At 35.4% G+C, this 23040-nt stretch overlaps 1 protein-coding gene and 1 long non-coding RNA gene across 7 annotated transcripts; both read left to right on the top strand.

Annotated features, from left to right (window-relative positions):
- Positions 1–3307: 3307 nt before the first annotated feature.
- LOC132037341 (uncharacterized) lies at positions 3308–9984 on the top strand. Of its 6 annotated transcripts, none has more exons than XR_009409845.1 (6): positions 3313–3468; positions 4327–4565; positions 6101–6299; positions 8818–8934; positions 9137–9218; positions 9620–9984. It is a non-coding gene; the product is annotated as an uncharacterized LOC132037341 (long non-coding RNA). The 6 variants fall into 6 exon arrangements; XR_009409843.1 differs by having other exon boundaries at positions 9144–9218; XR_009409844.1 differs by having other exon boundaries at positions 4327–4431; positions 4544–4565; positions 8818–9218.
- Positions 9985–11221: 1237 nt separating this feature from the next.
- On the top strand, positions 11222–20326 carry LOC132037340 (pescadillo homolog). Its single transcript, XM_059427840.1, has 13 exons — positions 11222–11368; positions 12203–12288; positions 13116–13364; positions 13458–13583; positions 13672–13756; positions 13840–13950; positions 14741–14834; positions 14907–15175; positions 17336–17443; positions 18676–18797; positions 18899–19118; positions 19393–19611; positions 20029–20326. Exons 1-13 carry the CDS (start codon positions 11345–11347, stop codon positions 20104–20106), a joined length of 1791 nt encoding a protein of 596 aa, XP_059283823.1. The 5' UTR covers positions 11222–11344; the 3' UTR covers positions 20107–20326.
- The last annotated feature ends 2714 nt before the right edge of the window (positions 20327–23040 follow it).

Below are 23040 nucleotides of genomic sequence, written 5' to 3' on the forward strand. Positions count from 1 at the left end.
CACTTGTATTCTATGTAGAGGCTTGTAGACATATGTGTATTCGTAATCCTACCGGTCCATATCATTGTATAACATTTTAGTAGCCTTATCGGCTAGTGATGATGGACATAACTGTTGAAGATTATATAGAGATGTGCCGTTATATTGTGATTTATGTCCTTACAGATCATGATATCCAGGAGCTATCTTTATGGTCCACCCAGAAATGTTTATGAGATGTATGTTTAAAGGTGCTCGGTGTGTTAGCTCCGGGTGCCCGTCATGGCCCTCTGGTTGGGTCGTGACAGTATTGGCATTAATTTGCTCCTAGAGTTCAATTCGGGTATTGCTATTTAGGGCTAAAGTTTGTCTTATGTATTCCCTAACAGTCAGGTGGTGTCCTTTTCACAAAATTAAATAGCAGTCCATTTAAAAGATCTCAAGGCACTTAAGTCACCTCTATTTCCATATCAACAATTTGATATGGTGAATTCAATGTCATTACCAATGGTTACAAAAATCATTATATACTAAAATAAAATTTTAAAAAAAAACATAATAGTTTCCACATCCACGGTATAATCAGAGTGAGGCTTTAGTTACCGGCAAACGCTTCTGCAAAGACGACCCTCTCGAGCTTTCGGTCATTTCCGTCAGTGGCCATACTAGACGAAAGAAAGGCAGACAGTGCAGTTTCTTCAAATTAAACCCAATGATTGACTAGGCCCAAGCCCAACTTGAACAAACAAATTAAACCGTTTTTCTGTGCGGAGTGCCCTTCAAATGCACTGGTCTATAATTTTTGCCCCTCAAATTAGCGGTCTTTAATTTTTGCCCCTTTTGCCTAATACCATGAGGTTTAGGGTTCGAGCCCCGGCTCAGTTAAAAAAATAAAGAGATAATTTCGCAAGGTAGAGTTTCGTAGCAAAGTTTGGCCTGTTCGGACCAAAGTTAGGCCTTAAGGCAGAGTTTTACCTTCAGGTATGCAAAACTCTGCCTTAAGGTAGAGTTTTGGCATTTCTGAAGGCAAAAATCTACCTTGGTAGAGTTTCAAACTCTGCCTAAAAGTAGCAAAACTCTGCCTTGTGAATTCAAACTCTACGTTGCGAATTTCTTTTTTTTTAAATTTTTGACTGAGCGGGGGTTCGAACCAGAAACCAAAGAGTTTTAACGAAGGCCAAAAATCAAAGACCACCAATTTAATGGGCAAAAAATTGAAGATCACCTCAAAATAAGGGCATTCCTACAAATTTCTGAAATTAAACCCGAATGATTGAGTGGGCGCAAGCCCAAGCCCAAGCCCAAGTTGAACAAACAAATTAAATACGGAATTGACATGTACATACAATCCTTATATAGAATTGACATATTTTTGGCCCAAAATATATTTAGTAAAAGCAGGCCTTAAAATAATGGCATTCTATAGCCAAGCTTAGATTCAACACCTAGAATCATGGTGAGTAGAATATTTTTTTCCTTAAATCATCTTTGAGTAAAATGTTTTTCCCATAATATCACACAATATTAGGCAAAAGCCTAACTCCACAGCTTTCTCTTTTTCCTGAAACTATTATTAGGGTTTTGCCCTGATTTTTTTACTATATTTGAGTTTTATTTTTCTCTAGAAGGAAAGTCAAAGTATAACCATAATAGCTTTACTTTTTCTGAAAGGAAAATATAATTCTCTTCCATATTTGGCTAGTCCTTTTCTTGGAGGAAAAGGTTTTGGACCTCGATAAATTGAAGAATCTCTCTCATACAACATAACACAATAACATCCGCAATGTAGTCCTTAAAGATTTTTGTTTACGGGGAGATTATTCTCTCAATAGTTTGAGATTATTCTCTCGATAGTTTTACACTTTTATTTTAGTTTTTTATATGTAGGCCAGTTGGCCCGATCATATAATAATATTATGCTTATTTTAGTATAGTTTTTTTTGTCGTCTGATTTATCGACGTTCGAGGTTTGCAAATTATTAGCTTTCGCATAACGACCTGATTATTTTGATCCCAACAAGTGGTATCAGAGCCAAGTTCAGCCAATGGTTCAATAAGTGGTATCAGCGCCAAGTTTAGCCGATGGTTGAAAGAGATTGAAGACAGGTTTAATGCAGGTTCAAATCAAGCTGCAACGCCAATTTCAATATAATGAAGATTTTATCCGGACTACTACATGTGGAGAAGAAGTTTCAACTATATTTTCAACACTCCTGCTCTTTGCATCTTTAAAAATAAAAATAAAATATTTTTTAAACCATTTTTAACCAATAATATTTTAAACATATTTTTAACATGGCAAGTAGCAGTGATAAAGATTATGTGAAGAAGAGGGATGAAGTTTTGTCAAGAAAATTCAGGCCAAAAGGGGATATTTGTTAGGGTTTTGCCCTGATTTTCTTACCATATTTGAGTTTTACTTTTCTAGAAGGAAAGTCAAAGTATATACATAATAACTTTACTTTTCCTAAAAAGGAAAATATAATTCTCTTCTATATTGAAGGCTAGTCCTTTTCTTGGAGGAAAAGGTTTTGGACCTCTATAAATTGAAAAATCTCTCTCATACAGCAGAACACAATAGCATCCACAATGTAGTACTTAAAATTTTGCTTAGGGGGAGATTATTCTCTCAATAGTTTTATACTTTTATTTTAGTTTTTCATACGTAGGCCAGTTGGTCAAATTATATAATAATATTATGCTTATTTTAGTATACTTCTTTTTGTTGTCTTATTTATCGACGTTCGAGGTTTGCAAATTATTAGCTTTTACATGACGCCCTGATTATTTCGATCCCAACACTCATCTGGATCGTGCTTATCTCCATTATTTTTTGTTGTTTTCTTCTTGCTCTGCTCTGTATTAGTATTACTACTTACAATTAATGAAACTACGTTGGTACCTAAAGAAGCCATCAACTGCTTGGTTGTCTTTCATCTATTCTCCTTAAAAGATTATAAGAAGTTGATTATTATATTGTATATATTGTGTGATATACATTCTATAATTTTAATGTATTTTCATCATATATACAAATCAATACTAATTAAACTAATTAATTGTTAGGTATAAAAAAGAATATAATGTCCTGTATATTTTTATAATATCTCTAAAGCTAGGGATTCCATTATTTTGTTTCCCTTATTAAACATTTTTTAATTAGATGTATACAAATTTGTTAGGTGAATGTGGACCAATGTATATTTATTTAACTATCTAATAAGCATGAGTCCTTTGGACGACCAAGGGTAATTCAGTAAATGTGGCTTTGGTCACCCAGGAGTATTTTTTGTATTCTACAAATGGTAAAATAATAACTTTGATACTTGATTTTTCCTCTATCTACGTGTTGCTTTTATTCCGAAGTACACTCCAAAATTTTGGAATGATCGATGGCTTCTTTCATTTCTCTTATTGCAGTCCTCAATCAAAAATCATCCATATCTCCGATGATACCTCCGTGAATCACCCCATCTCCATCTGATGAGTGTTAGTTTATTTTCTATTATTTTGAATAATTTCTCGGTAGAATTTTACATGCATGTATTGATTGTACCTGATTTGCAATTGTCTTTTGCTACTAACTAATCACGAGTTAAAGGTTTACCAACAAATTGTTGCTGGAAGATGGGGTCCTATTTTCTCACTTTCTCTCCTCCTCTTTTTCTTTAAATTTTTATAATGTGATCATTTTATAGTTAAGGTCATTGAAATGGACTATGCATCCAAGATGTTTGATAATATGCCTAACTCATCTTATTTGGAGTAATGGAGTCTACAATTTTTTTTCCAGGTTTGCCATTAGCAGATTTGTGCTTTTTTATGCTCCGCAAGCCAGAATTAATAGCTTTGAGAAATTTCTTAAATTAGCCTCATGGAATTGATCATTTGAAAAACCTGTAATTGTATTGCTTCAAGGAAATTAGTTGTTTCTTCTGTGAGTTATCTCTACAAGGATTTAACTTTATTAGCTGATTCTAAACATATTTGAGCTTACGGCCTGGTGTAATTGTGATTCTAATCTATTATCAAGGTATTGTAGACTTTGCACATCAATCCAAGTAGCAGTCATTGTGACGAAGGTTGCTCTGCACTAGAAATATGTTAGCAACCAACGATAATTGAAATTATCTTCCTAAAACTTGAATTTGTAGACATTAGGTTGTTTGAGTTATTTCTGAAAGATATTTTTTAGTTTAGCAATTCTTATCCCATAGCTATTTCAGGCTTTCGAATTTGGGCATTGTGTGGAAATTTGTTTCCGCTCCACAGAAATTCATTCCTCTTTCCTCTTCGTTTCCAATTTTGAACACTTGAAAGTCTCTAATAGTTAGTGCGTGTTTTTAGTGTACATAAAAATGGTGACATCGGGGGGTCAAATGGAGAAGATGAAGCTACATCCGTATCACATGAACACTGATCTCATACCAGTCACACAGTCTGATACTCTTTGTAAAGTGTCTCTCACTTGAATTTTCCTTATTTTATTGATATTTTTGAGTTTATTTTTTTGCTCGCTAGCATCTTACTTACACACTGGTACCTGTTATGTTTGGATTTGCAGTTTGATCTTTCCCGCTTTGGTGGTAAGTGTTTCTTTATTGTTCCTGCTGTTTTACTTTATGGACTATGATATATTATGTTTGAGTTTATGTCTATAGGTTTGTTTTATTTGTTGAATGATATAGAGTCTGGAACTGGTGTTTGTTGTTATGACGGCTTGCAAATTGGCAAAATGTCGTCAAATTAAGGCTGTTTAAAGTGAATGTGGTAAAGAGAATTGAAAATCGAAGTTAATGAAGTAATCTTTTTCCTTTTTTCTCTACAGAGAAGGAAGAAGATTCAGTCTACCGTCTGAAAATTATAGTACTAATTTTAGCTCTTACCTTTTTGCTGTGGGATGTGAGGTCATATTTGCTCAAACATAGATCTTGAAATTGTAACAATAGCTTGTTAACAAAGAAGAGATTCAACCAATTATCTCGGACCTAAACCAACGTATCAATGGTGATTTTCTAATCTCGCAGAACAGAATGTGATATGATGAGATAGAATGCAATAGGGTGTCTAAATAAGGTGAAACGATTTATTAACATTTCAAAAATATTAATGAAGAGAGTGCTGCTTGATCTATCTATTTTGGTTGGAAAGAAAAAAGTAAATCTTTTAGAGGTGTTCACTAGGGTATCAAAAGATTAAACATTTATACACTGTCGACTTCTCAAGGCCTATCAGTCTGCTTTTATATATTTGGAACTTTGTTAATGCATTATATATTCTACAGGTATGACACTAATTCGCAAAAATATAGATTCATTTTATAGCTATCTCTTTGTCCAACGTCGAATGTTTATGTTGGACTTCTAACAACGTATTGATGCCAAATAAAGAGAAAGAGCCAAGGACTGTTAATTTTTTCTAGCAAGAATCACGAGGTTACCAACAAAACTGAAAAACTAAGTACTCTAGTTCCTATTTCCCACCGACCTTTGTGTTAGCTTAATTCAAACGAAAGGGGATTCCACCAAACAATTTCCACTAGGACCAATTGCAATATTCAGGCTGAGTCTGTGTATAAATATACAAACCACATATGACTATTGAACAATCATCTGATGCACGAGTTGCATATATATAATTGTTATGTTAAATGATAACATACACTAAAAGGGCTGTGATGCTTATACAACAGAGAAGCTTAGAAGGGGGACAATGGAATTATGTGATTGGGTCTTCCAAAGGCAAAGAAATGATTTGTTTTTAGTAACTGATCTTATAAACTCAGGGAATAACATCGCCATGCATTCATGTCGATGCCAAAAATTTTTTTTGTTATAGATAGTGATTTAAGTGCACACAGTTCAAGTTGAACAAATGACCTTATCCTGCTTGAAAAGATAGGACTTATGGTGAATGTAAATTCCAATTTTGTGATGATATATGAAATGTTTTCTCATCAAAATTCATCTTCTTTCTGTTCCATTGGTCCTTTGTGGTGTATGATCATGTTGCTTTTACTGGGGTATGAAATAAGGTCAAACGAGAATATTTCAGTAGATAAAGTTGAAGGAAACATAAAATTACGATAGCTTTGTCTAATCTCAATTCTTGCAATTAGCAGGGAAGGGAGGCCATCCATTTGAAGTGATGCACTCGGCCCTTACTGGAGTAGTGCAGTTTTCCTTCCTACCTCCCGCAACAAGACTTAATAAGCTAGAAAATACTGTGGTCCTTAAGAATAAGCTGCAACTGAAGTGTACGTATCTGGACAATGAGGATTCACAACTATTGTGGCTGGTGTAGCGGTAATGATACTATCGGTAAGTAATCTTGACCCCACTGTAGTCTTGTAGATATATATAGAGCGTTAATGATATTCTTCATATTTATGCATTTAGTGTTTATAGTTACTGGTGCACCGGAGAATAGTGAATCAACTCATTTTTTTCTATAAAGATATCAACTCAATGTTTTCCATCATTTAAAGAAATTTTTGTTTTCTGCACAGTGCAATAATAACATACGACATTTAAAGTGGGTTTAGTATGACTTAGATCCAGATTGTTCACGTGTTCCCTTTTTCTTTTTCGTGACAATATTCACTCCCTTTTTACAATTTTTGAGTTTAGAAATGGTTTTCCGTAGATTTGTCCCATTTGACGCCATTGAGAAGTATATAACGAGTATAATGTGTCCGTTTAGTGCGATCCACTGGAAGAATAAAATGCTATCTTTAAAACATTGCTACCAATAGTCTACCCAGCATTGAACAACATCTATTTTTTTTAGTTTGTAGCCCAGAATCACTTGAAAATGTTGAAAGGAAATTAGTGTTGTGTGCTTATGAGTCTTCAGACATATTTAATTTGGATGTGGACTGTTGTTGCTTCTTATGTATGGAGGATAAAGAATTATTTATCAACAGAAAACAAAGGATTATGTATGGAGATTGTTTACATTGATAGCTACTAAAATTATAAGTTATCTTTCCAATTAGATGTCTGGGAACATGATCAAATATTTGAATATATTTTAAATGTAGGAAGCACCAGGTATATACTCATTCTATGTTAGTAACCTAATTTCTCAATTTGCAGACAAGTATATACTCATCCTGTGTTAGTAATCTGATTTCTCAATTTGCTACCTTGCTTCATATTGATGAAAATGCATGGCATTCTAATTTAGTGTATCCACGTTCAGTCTTAGAGATAATCGTTTACCTTAAAAATTGACCTTCCTGTTTCACTATTTCAAAGTTCATTTGCCATCCTTCCTGTAGAGTCCGAACCAGCAAAAGTACATTGTATTTTGGTTTATCTCCCCTGAATAATAAATGTCCAATAAATAATTGAAACTATGTTTAGCAAACATCCAGTGTCAAACAACACCTATCAGCTTTCAAAGTTACAGATCAATCAAACTCTTTTTTCTAGAAAACTTATAACAACGAAAGAATTCCTACTGGTTGAATTCCTTTTTAGTCATATCAAAAGGGTGACTAAGCAACAGTATTCCTAGGCACCATGTTATAGCAGATACAAGAAGGGGAAAAAACCAATTCAACTCTTTGTCTGGAGCTGGATTCATAAACAATGTTATAGCAGATACAAGAAGGGGGAAAAACCAATTCAACTCTTTGTCTGGAGCTGGTTTCATAAACATATAATTCCTTGCTAATCATCCATTATTTCACTCTTATAAGTGTTTCACAAAACACAGTTTTGCTTATCTTATCATCTATATTTGTGCATGGTTACACTGACAATGGATAACAATATTTACTACTAATCTATGTGTCCACTAAACTTTATTTTCTATTACTCTTTTATAAACTGAGTTACTGAATATTATGTTTCACAGGCTAGCAGATGTTGCTTTCTTGGATCATTTTCTAGACCTCTCATCCCATTCAAAACACTATATGTATATACTTCGGCTGATAATTTTCTAAACCTTCCTCTGCCCATTTTCAAAGAGTAGAACATCTCTGGTCCATTAATCTCACAAGGGACTACAGACAAATCCATGAAACAGAGATTTATATATGTAACTGTGATTATGAATTTGAAATTAAAGTGTGATTCTTTGCTTATTCATGTTACCTAGAGAAATCTTTTCATCCATTTTTAATTGGTGCTTTATGTATTTATTAAAAGAATCGTGCCAATAGCTTTTACTATCTTTTAGAGACGACTTAAGGCTCCTTAGATTTGACTTTTGCTTGATAGATAGCTATTTCTTATAAGACATGAAGCAAATGTGGAAACAGAGAACAACAAAGGATGCAGGATGCTTGAACAAGTTTAGACGAGCCCATAATTAGTTGATGTTGGTAAGACAATGCCTAGATGTAAAAACACCTGGTGTCATTAGCCACCCGGTATATTCAAGGCGTACTCTGTAAAATAGCAAATGCAAGTTGTGCTCAAATTTGTGAAGTTGGCTGCTCCGGATACTTCTTTAGTTCCTTGGTATATTTTTATAGACTAATAGGCTGATTAGGTGTTAAACTAACTTTGACATGAATTCTATGATTTTCTTTATGGAAGAAGAGTTTAGTAGCTCTTAACTTCCCAATTTAGCTTAGGGTTTGGATAGAAGAGTCGATCTCCTAAGTAAGCATCTTAAGACATTCTTTGAAGCTATATTGGCAAAAGGTGATTCTTTCTTTATAGCCCACATATCTGTTGTACTTCTGCAGAAATGAGTTTTAATTTAGTACAGTTTGTTTCTAGCATCTTTATATTTTATCAAAAATAAACAATACAAACAAATAATAATATTATCTTAATATCAACTATTTGATCCTGTTTACGTGTCTACTATGATAAACAGTGGAAGCAAGACCAGTAGCTCGAGAGGTGGTGGGAAAACAAACAGGATGTACTACAATACAATATCCATGAATGCATCCCACTTTCTTATCTTGATTAGCCTCTGAACAACTACAAGGTTCTCCATATTTTATGTCATCTTCTTTCTTTTAAGTTCTATGTCATCTAATGGCATAAACCCGAATGTTAACCTGTAGAATAGTCCTCCTGGATACTTTCTTCATATGTGCAGTGAGTTGCTATTATGATCTTGTGCTCAGCAAATGGAGTAAAAACCTATTTCATTTGTACCTCTTTTAGATCAGATTTATATTTTTTAGTTTGCAGGTTGTGTTTCAACTCCAACAAAGACAGTCTGTTAAAGAAGCACTTAATGCAGTTGAAAACATAGCAGATCAAATTGTAAGCCTTTCTTTGATCTGCCCTTCCATGATCTCGATATTTACCTATTACCAGTATGTATTACAGTTTGCTGCATCATACAACTACTTGAATTTCTAGACTTTGCTGATAATGTTATAAACACCTTTGGCTTCTTAAAAGAAAACCTCTTGAATGAGCTTTGACCACTTAGTTTAAATTATTATCTATGAAATTTATGATTTCTAAAGAATGGTACAGCTGGAGAGCAAGAAGAAAGTGAAATAGTACCAAACATCTGCGACTGAGGGATTTCATTCATTCACTATAGTTGTGTTACTAAAAATGTGATGTAGGCAGCTATGGCCTATGTGTTGCCTGGGAAAGACATATTGTGAAGGCTTACATTTTCACTGTTGATTTTTTGTCATCTTTCTTGACAGAGGCTTCCTCCAGCCTTGTGTTTCTTGAAACCGAAAAAGGTCAGAGTGGCTAAGGCAGGGTGAAAGATGATCTACCGAAGCTTGGAGAAAAAAGATATCTTATACTAAAGCTTTGAAATAGTCCTTACACTCAAAAGTGGATATTCATTATCTTTTAGATGAAGCTTGGAGAAAAAAGATTATCTTATACTGAAGCTTTGAAATAGTCCTTACACTCAAAAGTGGATATTCATTATCTTTTAGATATTTGGTAAAGTTTTATCTCTCACTGCATGAAAGTAGTATCAAGTGTTATTATGTTTTGTACATTTAATCAGTGTGACAATACACTTGAATTGAGTGTGGGAATATTTTTCTCGGTTGAACTTTTTGGTAATCTTATAGCTGTGCATACAACACAAACAATGAGTAGCACAGTCACCCGTGCTATGCACGGGCAACACCCATCTAGTCAATGTAAAATCATAAAGATACTAATGCAAACAAATGTGTACCAATTTATTAGACGAATAAAGACTGATGTTTTCCAATACAAAATGTATACCAATTTATTAGGTGAATACTGACCAATGAATACCAATTTCGGCTCAAACAGATGTATACAAATTTGTTAGGTGAATACAGATCAATGTCTACTAATGTAAAATTATAAAATACTAAACGAACCAATGTATACCAATTAGGTGGATACGGACTGAGCTTGTAGGTGGTGAATTTAGAGGAACACTAAGAATAATCATGATTTTTCAGTTGGTGACCCTTTGGATTTTTTTGACAAAGATTTCAAAGGGATCTTTGCAAGAACTATATGAAGACAATGAAAAGGACTCCTTTTCTGGTCCTTTCAGAACAGAAAATCACAAGATTTCCAGCATCAAAAGTATTGGTTTCCTCACCAGGGGACGCCCCTATTCCGGTAAAAACTCATGGCTTTGGCCTTGGGAAACAAAAAATTTCCAATTTTTGTTTTATTTTGCAAATTTTGGATTTTTATGAATGATCCATTGCCAAGCTAAACTTCATCTTTAGGTACCCAAATAGAACTTCATCCACCCGTCAATACCCCTAAATACCTTTCTTCACCCGTAAATCATTTTGGTCACTGGCAAAAGAAAATATCCAAGTTTAGGAGAGATTTTAGGAGAATGGCGTGAGTCCTTTCCATCGAACTGCTATGAGAGATTCACAAATCTAAAAGGAGATATTTTAGAAGAATAAATGAGAGGGGTAAATTGTAGGAGAGAGAATGAGATTGAAAAGACACGTGTAGCTATTTTAAAGGGCAGATTTATGGGTTAGGAGTACAAGTTTAATGGCCCAAAACGTATGAAATGGCCATGCACCGCCAATTTTTTAAACCATGATTAATTTATGCCTAGTGTGTATCTTACTTGATTCACCGTGCCAAACCACGTCCACAAGATAATTAGAGTGAGGCTTTGGTTACCGGCAAACGCTTCTCCAAAGGTGACCCTCTCGAGTTTCCAGCCGTTTCCGTCATTAACCAGACCAAACGAAAGAAATATAGACCGTGCAATTTCTTCAAATTAAACCCAATGATTGACTAGGCCCAAACCCAACTTGAACAAGCAAACCTCAATAATTAATTGGGCCCAAGTCCAAGTTGAAGAAACAAATTATACCCCAATTATTATCCCCTAAAATACACCCCCTTTGCCACGAAGTGTATCCCAACTTTCTGCAGTTCCGTTCTACTCCGCAGCCATGCCTAAGCATTATAGGCCTGCAGTAAGTTTCTACCATTTTCTTTTGCACTATTATTCTTCATTACTTAGGGACTGTTTGGTATCAAGAAAAATGTTTTCCATGAAAAATCTTTTCTTGGAAAAAAGTTTTCCTCAAAAATAAATGGTTTTCCTCATGAATTTTTCACTATTTTCCGGAAACTTTTTTACTTGAAGTTGTATATGGAATTTGGGAAACACCCAAAAGGGACAAATTCTAGTTAACGAATGTAGTTTTATATGTTGCATAAAATTATAAGGATTAGAGTTGACGAACGTGGTTTGGACAGACGAAGAAAATTATAAGGATGACAAATTCAGGTAAATTAGTTAAGTTGGGTGTTTTTGCTAGTCTTTAGAATTGGGGTATAAATCATATTTCATGATTTTTAGGAAAAATAATAAAAAATTATTTGCAAAAACTATAACCAAACACAACTCCATTTTCAACTCCAACTTCAAGAATTCCAAAAAAAAAAAAAAAAATAGTATTTTCGTTTTTTGTTTTTTGTTTTTATGGCCTAACGCCTACTTATTTTCTTGTGTTTAGTATGTAAGCAGAAAATATTGTTCCAAAAGCATTTGTATACAATCTAGGCAAATACTATCAAAGATGGGGGTGTGTTACAGGGTGGGGAGAAAGGAATCAATGTGGAACTTGTTTTCCTCATTTTTTAAGGAACTTGTTTTTCCTAGAGAAATTTTTTCCAAAAATTGTGACCAACCAAACATGGGAAAATTGCAAACATTTTCGTGAAAATCTTTTCGTCCATACCAAACACACCCTTAGGTTTCGCCCTTTTCAAATTGGATATAATTTTGTTTTTTCTTTCTTCAGGGAAAGAAAAAGGAAGGAAATGCAGCAAGATATATTACAAGATCACAAGCTGTTAAATACCTTCAAGTCAGTTTATCACTCTTCAGGTCTCTTTCCCTTTTCTCTCTATTTATCCTTTTTTATGTCTATGCTTAATTACTTTTTGTGGTAGTAGCTTATATTATTAACACATGGAGAAGTTCTCGTGGTCTGGTGTTAGAATGCTCCTGTATTAAAAAAAATGATTTTGTTCAAATTATACTGTTTAAATAGGGAAAAATGATTTTTTTGGGGTTATATATAAGCTGTTGAATCCCCCTGACATAAGCAGAAATTCCAGTGAAGTGGCAAAGGGGTTTGAAAAATTTGAATCCCCTTGTAAAACATCCTGGCTCCGCCACTAGTTGTTTTTTCTTTTTGAGGTATAAGCTTTTTGGTGTCTTTATTAGTATGCAGTTATTAATGTCAAAATGTTTCAGAATTTAGATGGCCGTTTGGACATAAAAAATGTGAAATTTGAAAAAAAAAAAAAAAGTAGTATTTGGAAAAAAGTTGAAAAATGGTATTTGGAAATTGGAGTTGTGTTTCATGAATACAACATGGAAAAATGTTGAATTTTTGTGAGTGATTTTGGAGTGAAATATGTGAAAACAGGTTTTTGGAGTTTTTCAAATTCCGGAAAATTGTAACAATTCTATGTCGAAACATGATTCCGGAATACAATTTCGGGAAAAAGTCAAAATTATCCATGGAAAAACGGACCCTAATTTGCATGGAGGGGATTTTGGGGCCACTCAATAAACAATTCCTCGATTCTGAACTAGTTGGAGTCGGTTATATGTGTCTGCTTTTAGCAGTACGCTCTACTAGGGCCTTCTTTAGGGAAGATCATTATGACCTTTTAAGGGGATTTTACTGTTCTCTGTGGATACAGGAAGCTATGCATCTTGAAAGGTATTTTCCCCCGTGAACCAAAGAAAAAGGTTAAAGGAAACCACCATACCTACTATCACACTAAAGATATTTTGTTCCTTAAACATGAGCCCTTACTTGAGAAGTTCAGAGAAATGCGAGCATATGAGAAGAAGATCAAGAAAGCAGTCTCAAAGAAAAACCGGGATCTTGCTGAACGCCTGCTCACTCGCAAGCCCAGTTATACCCTTGACATGCTTATTCGAGAGAGGTTAGTTTATCCGATCATAGACATTATTGTTTTTCAAGTGAGCCAGCAGCATGCCTGGTACTTAACTACTATTGTTTATCATGATTGTTCTAGGTACCCTAAATTCATTGATGCACTTAGAGATTTGGATGACTGCCTTAGTATGGTACACTTGTTTGCTGCATTGCCTGCTGTAGAGAGAGAGAAGATACCGGTAAACCGTGTCCATAACTGCCGAAGGTGAAAAAGCTTTTTTTCAGGTATAGTTGGTACTGTTATTTATTTACCTATACTCATACTTATCGAACTTGCTTTTATCATGGGTTAGGTTGGGACATGAATGGCAGGCCTACATTTCTCGCACTCATAGACTAAGGAAAACATTTATATCGGTGAAAGGAATATATTACCAGGTATCATGACTTCATAGTTCATTTAATTCCCACGAACATGGTGATATATTTTTCTTGCTTGATTTACTAGTCGCTCTCTGCAGGCAGAAATAGATGGGCAGAAAATCACTTGGTTAACTCCACATGCGTTGCAACAAGTACTTCCTGATGACGTTGACTACAACATCATGCTGACTTTCTTGGAATTTTATGAGGCCAGTAACATTTGTATATATCATTATTTTGAATTGTTATTTGAGGTATTTGTTGCTTGTAAGAGTAAAGCCTCATTTGTTTGCACTTAATTGATGTCTGAATCTGAATGGATCAGACCTTAGGCAGTGCATTTAAGAGGTAAGCACTAATTTGGTCTGAATAGGCCTTAATCATTAAGATCTTGAACAAAGTCTTAATATCATTCAGAAGTGTGGATAGTTTTCACACACCCCCCCCCCCCCCCAACCACCACCACCTGTTTCAAAAAAATTCACCCCCACTCTATCCACAATTACTAGCCCCCACCACTAACCACCTCTGCAATCACCACCACCACCATTGTCAACCGCCATTACCGTAGCCAACTAACAGCCTTCACCATCAATAACCACCACCAACCACCTCTACCATCACAACTACCACTGGCAACCACGACCGCTGCCAACCACTATTGTCAGTCGCTACCAGACGTACCACCTCCAACACTAGTTAGTCGAAGTGGAGCGTCTAGATTGTAAGTTCTTTTATCAAGGATTTACACTGGTAAAGTTGTATGCCTCTTTGAATTTGAAAAGGGAAAGCATTTTTCTTGCTTCCATCGGAGTCTTTCATAGATTTACAATGGTAGAGTTATATGCATATGTGTATTACGTACCTTTTCAAAAAGCAGTTGTATGCTATTTGTTGAATTTGAAAAGAGAGAATATTTTCTTGCTTCTGAGTTGATTTCTCCAATATTTTATTACCTGATTGGTTTTAAGTTTAACATGTTAAATTTCTCGAATACAGACACTCCTAGCTTTTGTTAATTTCAAGCTTTACCATTCAAGTAATTTGAAGTATCCTCCCATTCTTGATCCTCGGCTTGAAGCTTTAGCTGCTGGTAAGAGTTCATCTTTTCCTTTTCACTTCAATCTTTATCAGCTATTAACAAAGATTATCACAATTTTTGCAGATCTTTATGCATTATCTAGGTACTTTGATAACAGAGCCTCCATGATAGAGTCAAAAGCCACTAGCGTCTCTGAATCTGATGTTAGTAAGGAGCCAAACTATGACGAATCTGAACTTAGACTGGCTCAACTTCAACAACAGATTCCTTCCAATGAACCAGGTGCATTAATGCACCTTGTTCAAAATGCTGCAGAAACTGATGAAGATGATTCCGAAACCAGGGAATGCAAAACACTTTTCAAGGATATCAAGTTCTTCTTAAGTCGTGAGGTGGGAGATGTTTCTTTTAAAGTGGAAGAATATTTTTAAAATGGTGGATTTTCTAATAAGAAGAAACTTATATTTTCTTTTTGATAAAATATATATGAAGAATTATCTTTTTCTGCTTCTTCTTTCATTTCCAAATGTAGTAGGGAAAAGAGAGTAGTGGTTTGTCATTCCGTGATAGTGTAGGAGCACTTTATGAAGGGAAGTTCAAAATAGAATTGTTACCTAGATGACATTCATAGTTAAAAATTGCAAAACCCAAAAGATTATGATCATTTAATTGCATCAACAAGGAAATTCAAAATGTTGTAGTTGTTTGTGACATCATTTTGGGATTGGCCATTTTCATTTCTAATGCAGCCCTATAGTTGATAGTTGATCTGGAGGAGGTGCTTGGCTGTGCCGGAAGTAAAACATGAGGGATCTATGTAGTCACTTTGACAAATTAATCTGGTTGTTATGCCTACCCTACCATTACTGATTTTTTTCGTTTCTTGTTTTGGATTAAATACCTTGATATGCATATTCATCTTATGCGTATTCATTTCATTTATTCGTTGAAGTTTTCACATTTCATTTTTTCATGGAAGAATGAACTTCTAAATTTGTAGCTTCTATGCGTCCCTTTTTTGCCCCTATCCTTTCACTTATCATGCCCTTTTTTTTTTTTGAGAAGTAACAGTTGTATGTATAGACTAAACCAGCACATAGGTTGTGCTGAAAACCATATTTACATAAGGCAAAAGAAAACAGCTGATCCAACATTCTAACAAGATCCTAGAATATCTACAATGGACTCAGTATCTTCTGGATATATCTGGTTACACCAAAAACAAAAAAGTCTAATGCAGTTCAGTTTGATCTTTTGTGCTTCATTACTGATGTCCTCAAAACACATTGAATTCCTCTCTTTCCAAATTGTCCACCATATACTGGCTGGAACAGCCCTCCATCTATCTCTGTCTGCAGCTCCTAATTCTGCTTCCTCCCAGCTATATAGTACTTGAGTAATCTTGTTAGGCATTACCCAAACCAAGCCCCTAAGGCTAACAAAAATCCTCCAAAGCTGATCTGTTATCTTGCATTGTAAAAACAGATGGCTGACTGTTTCAGCCTCTTCACCACATAGATAGCATCTGGAACAAAGAGAAAACTTCCTCTTTTTAAGGTTTTCTTGGGTCAAAACAGCTTCCCTTGCCAGCAACCAAGTGAAACAAGCTACTTTGTATGGTATTTTCACTTTTCATATATGCTTCCAAGGCCACTCTTGCACCTGTTGATTACCTTGGTTCAAAAATTTGTATGCTGAGTTCACTTTAAATATGCTTTTACTGTCTTCTTCCCACCATAGTTTATCTACTCCATCATGAATGCCTTTGAATTCTTCCAGCTTTCTAAAGAATTCAGTCAGTGTGTCAATTTCCCAGTCATTAAAATTCCTCCTAAACTGAGTGTTCCATCCTTGAGGAGTCCACGTTTCAGCTACAGTTTTTTGTTGATGTACAGCCAGCCCATAAATGTCAGGAAAGAGGTCCTTTAAACTTCTATTGCCCAACCATTTATCCTCTCAAAATGATGTTTTATCTCCATTGTTTACCTGTACTGTTGCATGATTCCTCAGGAAAGGCCATAATACTCTTATGGATCTCCACAAACTAACTCCATAAGGAGTGTTCACCTCTTTGGTCATCCATTTTGCTTTCTTCACCATACTTTGTCTTGATGATGCTTCCCCAGTAAGATTGATTATCTTGAGCATACCTCCACAACCACTTTTGTTTAAGAGCTTTACTCTGCAATTTGAGATTCCTGATGCCTAATCCACTTTGTTTCTTCCCCAACATAACATCACACCATTTGACTAGATGGAATACCTTTTTATCTTGATTTCCTTGCCACAGAAAATCCCTCCTAATCTTGCCAAGCCTTTGGATGATCTCCACTGGAATGGGAAATAAGGACATCATGTAAGTTGGCAGTGCATCTAACACGCAGTTGATGAGAGTGACTCTGCCTCCCAGAGAAATATATTGTGGTTTCCATCTAGTCACTTTTTAACCCACGGTTATTACTAAAATAATATTGTTGTGACCTTGGTGCATGCTTTTCTTTTATGTTCCTCTTCTCATTTATCATCATGTTGCTTTTATCTCTCATGCTTAGGTTCCCAGAGAGTCACTGTTGTTTGTTATCCCTGCTTTTGGTGGTATCGTTTCTTGGGATGGAGAAGGGGCACCATTTAAAGAGACTGACCAGAGTGTTACTCATCAGGTAAGGTTTTACGAAATTGAGAAATAAACCAAGTCTGAAAACAGTTCTTGGAATCTTGTTTTAAAATGCATTTTGTGAAACTGTACATGGGATACATCTTGTTGATAATTCTCCTTGTGTTATCAGCCATGAATAATGGTTTTTATGTTTTGATTTCAAAATCAATATTAAATAATGTATTTTACTCATTAAAAGTTAAAAAAAAAAATGTATTTTACTCATTAGCTCAAAACCCTCCTTTAATGTTTTCAAATAACTTCACATCTTTCAGGTTTCTGCCTTCTCTAGAATTTACTTATAAAAAAGAGTTGTTACCATTTCATAGTAACAGTAATTTGGAGTTGCACTTCTAAAGTGGTGTTGTGGCTTTGCTTGATACACTTTGTAAGAGCAAAATGTTGACATCAAAAATATAGTAAGTTGCATCTAATGGTCATGCAATGGGTCCAAAACTGAGATGATGATGATGATGATGATGTGTGTGTGTGTGTGTGTATATATATATATGTATATATAGAGGAGGTGCTTCTATCCTCTCAGAGAGTGAAGATGCCGGTGGTACCTAGATGGAAATAGTGAAAGAAAGAGAAGGGGGAGCAACGGGGTAGAGGAGTCAGTCGACTCATTAGGACCACACCCTACTTGCAGCTTATGTAGTGGTTGGCCTTATAAAGCTCGCTAAGCATCGCTTCCCTCTCCCATTCACTTATTAAGTGGAAAATAGTCGTCGGAGTAAGTTACATATGTACAGCTGACATTTAATTTGGTATTGCCAAAATGGATTGTGCCATTTGATCGTCAAGCTTAATTCTGCAGGAAGAATATTATATAGCTGCTGATATGTTACATGACGCTGCGACTTTTTCGTGCTGCTTTTCTCTTGTATATTCTATTATACCAAAATTGACCATATGAGGTGAAAAGAAGCTGGGTATAAAACATTTTATTATTTGTCACAGCTTGAATAAAATGAAAATAGGATAGTGTTTTAGGATGTTCCTGATTAAAAGTTTGGTTAAGATGTCCTGTATCTAATGCTAAGGGAAGACATCCAATTGCGTAATGTGTAGCATTAATAATGGAAGTCTTGTGCTTAGGGCAAGTGTTCTCAAACAAATATTGAATTAGGGCAAAGTGTTCTCAAACAAATATTGAAACATTCTTTTAGTTTTACATTCCTTGTGAAATATTTGGTTCTTGTATTGTGTTCATATCATCATATGCTTGTGCAGATTGTTGATCGGCCAACTCAGGGCCACAAATTCCTTTCCCGAGAATATGTCCAGCCACAGTGGATTTATGATTGTGTTAATGCACGCATCCTTTTACCAGTTGAGGAATATGTCGTGGGAAGGTATGCTTTAAGATATTGTCGTCTGTCTTAGGTTTCTACTATTTATTTGCTAAAAATAGAAGTCAACTAAACAGTGCAATGAATGCTAACATTGTCAACAGGATTCCTCCGCCACACTTATCACCTTTTGTTGATAATGAGGCGGAAGGCTATGTTCCTGAATATGCAGAGACCATCAAGCGTCTACAGGCAGCTGCAAGAAAAGAAGTGCTTCCAATGCCCGGGGTGGGCAAAGAGGATTTGGACGACCCTCAAAATTTACTTGTGGAAGGCATCATTGACCGTGCTGAAGCTATTGAAGCTGCTCAGAAAAAGCGGAAGGTACAGTTTAGATGGGAATCCGAGAAGAAGATTATATGTTTTGATTTACCTGTAAAAGAAGAAAAAAAATTCCCTGGTGTTGTATTTTAAAAATTCTGGAGCTGCATTTGCCTGAAATCCCGACTAATTTTTATGTCTCCCCTAGAAGAGCAGTGGCATTTTGCACTTGGCTAATAATGTTTTAATACTAGATACCTATATCTAATAGCTTTCCTTTCGTTAGTACTTTAGTGCTACACATTTTTTCCAGCCTAACAGAATTTGGATGGTGCAGATGTCGGTTCTTCAGAAGCAGTATCATGATGAACTGAAAAAAGAACTTCAAAGTACCCAAATTTCTGCTGCTTCAGATGGGAATAAGGAGAGTGTTTGTGAGCACATTGATATTGAAGAAGATTCTCTTCCAGATTTAAGTCAAAGTTCCAAGGATGCAGACAGCATGTCCCAGGTTGTCATGTCACGGAAAAAGAGGAAGCTACTAAAAGCTATGGAGGTAATGTATTCGATGCTCACATAGTTCCACGCAATGTTATTGTGTACTTTAGTATGGTTGATCTATCTAGGTAGAGGTGCTTCTTTGGTTTTCTTAAAGAAGAAATGCCATTGAAACTGGTACTTTATTAGGTAAAGGCAACAGTTATTGGAGTTACTAAACTTTGCAATGTTACCTAGCGTCATTGTGGAACTTACTGACGTATACTTTAGTGTATCTTCCCAAGTACTTGTTTCCGAAGCACTTGTAGAAAGGTTCTTTAATAGAAGCAGACACCCTTGCGAACTCCCCTTGCATCATTTTCATTCATCATCTTTTGTTTCTCGTGAGGCTGATGGGAGACATATCTTATTGCCCATGCATGTCACTTTGTACATTATTGAAGTTTCTTGATTCATGTATACAAATGTCTTGCAGATCGGCCAAGAGCGGAAACAAGCCAGTGTTGATCGGTTGAAAGAGAGGAAGAGAAAAATTGAACAAGGAAAGAAATAGGCAAAGTGACGAGTGCGTGATCTGAAATTGTTCACTGTGCTGTTTATCGTTTTTTTTTTTTTTTTTCTTTTTCCTTTTGGATTGTCAGTTTTATATTATTGTATATTACCTTGTGCACTGCCAATAGGCTAAAATTTTGCTATCGTAGGTGTGTCATGTTGAGTATTTGTATGTCTTATACTGGCATCTTACGGTTTAATACATATACCTTTTTCCTGGACATGCAAAAAACTCCCTTTAGATACCTTCATTTTACAGGTGACTGTCCACAAGCTCCCATGTTTTTAAAGTGTTTGGGGCGTGAGATCAAGGGGACCAAAAATATGTTATCGAACTGATTCTTGGTTTAATTGAACCATCATGTTTATATAAATTAAATTAATGTTTGTAACAATCAATTTATATAATATGACATTAACTAAATAACAATCAACTCAATAATAAACAAGCTTTAATTCAAAGGCCGTCAAATTTATAAACTTGGGTTGATTTACATATCCAGTTACTTATAGGAAATGAAATGTAAACAGGAGAGCAATTTCATGTCAACTGGGAGACATTGGAATGTTGACTAATTCCTATTCGACAGAAGGTTGGATTACAAGTTTTGAAAATATGTCATAAACCCAATACAGGAAATTAGCATTGAAGTAATAGAAGGAAAAGCCAAGTCAAACAAGGATCCGTTTTGGGGTACAAATCAATACTTGGTTGGATTCAACAAAATAAGGCAACAACTACTTCTATATAAACACAACAGGAAAAGCTTTGAAGCTTAATTACAATCACGACATTTCAACCTGAGGTAAGAGTGTCAATGTAACGGCCTGCCCGGTCATTATTTAATACTTCGCAAACCCGAACCAAATCGAGGCCTAAGATCTTAAAAGATAAGCCCTATGTGGTGTTTAAATGATTAATAGTTGGAAAAATCAGTTTCGGAAAGAGTTAAAAATCATGGGCCCAACAGGATTCGGTCCGCCGCAACGGCCTCGCTGTAGCGAGCCTGATGTCCGGCGCAGCGGACATCATGGTCTAGTGGATGCGTTTTCCCACACTTAGTTTTATATTTCACCTTTCTTTTTAATAAAAGACCCTTCAAGGCTGCTATTTTTTTTAAACCATCATAATGATGGGAATTTATAAAAATAAAGAATCTGTACAGAAGAACTACTCCAAAATGGGAGAGTTTGAAAACAAAAAAGAAGCTAAGAAAAGAAAAGAAGCAAAAGAAAAGCTAAACTAACTAAGAAACTAAGCTAAAAACAGCAATGAAAAAGCTTTTGAAAATACTAACCCTCGGTGCCTTGATCTTCCTCCATTTATCACACCTCCAAGCTCTCACCTGGTGGTATGGAACAAGATCTAGATGAATATAATTCAGCTTCCAAAATAGTTTCCAACTCACATTTCTACATAGCTTTTAAAGCTTAAGCAATTCTACAAATATTCCTTGTGTCATATGTCTATTCTGTTGTGTTTTGAAACTAAAAGTTTTGCAAACTCTCTCCGCATGGGAATGAGCATGTGATCACACTAATACCACCCTACGTATAGCTTCCAACCGTGTTAGATCAATTCAAGAATGTATGTCATGAATGACAAGATAAAATGAAGAAATTATAGCACATATCAGATACTACAACTCTTTTCCTCTTCATGTTTGAAGTTGTATAGAATCTGTGGCATATCTGATTCTCAAATATGGTATCTGAGATTTATTTGAGTTAAGAATTCTTCTTGCCATAATTGGTAACTCCTGGAAAGTAGTGAACTATTGTGTACCTGCAAAACCAAAAACAAAGTTAGCCAAAAAATCTGCTAGTCCATTGCCTTCTCTGAAAATATGCTCCACCTTCACTATCTTTCCCTTCATTAATCTTTGAATCCCCTTTACTATCATCACAATACTCCAAGGGGTATCCCATTCACCAATAATGAACTTCTGCATAGCTAGAGAATCAGTTCCAATTATCAAAGGAACCAGATTATTAACAATGCAATGCTCAACTCCTTTCTTAATAGCAATAGCCTCAGCAACCAGATTGTTTCCACTAGGAATTTGCTGTCCTGCAGCAAAAAGCAAATCTCCTTTTTCATTTCTAACACAAAAGGCAATGGCACTTGGACCAGGATTTCCTGATGCTGCTCCATCACAATTACATTTCAACCATCCTCTTGTTGGCAATTTCCAAGACGCTTCTTGCAAATCGATTTTTGGCTTAAACCTCTCAAAGAAATCAATGAGATCGTGCCATTTCTTTGGCATGTCCCGAACGAGAGGAAATATGATTCTACAAAACAAGTAAATGCTCAAGTTGATCTACGCAATACCTTGAATACAGACATAGAGCTCCATGCAAAGTTGTGTTCCTCCACTTCCACAAATGCCGCAATATTATGTATTGCATCGTTTTGTAAACAGTCTCAAATTTTGTAATGACATGGGGCATGCCACCATTTTATCACTACTTGCTTGGCCGTGTACAAGTAATAGTAAGGCTAGCAAAAGATTGTTGAACACACTCCGTATAGAAGTTGCAAAGTCGCTATTTAAAAGCAAGTGATCAATGGTCTCTTGTTGGTGAATCCTGCGCAAAGATACACATCTAGATACTACATTGATTCCTATTGAGGCTAGAACTTCATCAACGGGAATTTTAAACTTCCACAATCTCTATAAGAAGAAAGAGATTTTGAAAGGCAAGCCTTTGATCCACATGTCCTTATAAATCTCAAGAGTGAGATTTTTGCCTTGATTCCCAGCCCTTGCAGCGCCACAAAAGTCTCGAAGACTAGTCATCATCCACTAAGGCTTATCCCATTCTTGAGAATTTTCTTTAATTTCTAGTTCAGCCATTATGTGATCAACAATCTCTTCAGGGAAACACTGTTGTAGCTTGACAATATCCTAACTTCCTCCATTCATAAGCT

The sequence above is a fragment of the Lycium ferocissimum genome, chromosome 11, assembly GCF_029784015.1.
Source record: "Lycium ferocissimum isolate CSIRO_LF1 chromosome 11, AGI_CSIRO_Lferr_CH_V1, whole genome shotgun sequence".
In the NCBI taxonomy this organism is placed as follows: Eukaryota; Viridiplantae; Streptophyta; class Magnoliopsida; order Solanales; family Solanaceae; genus Lycium; species Lycium ferocissimum.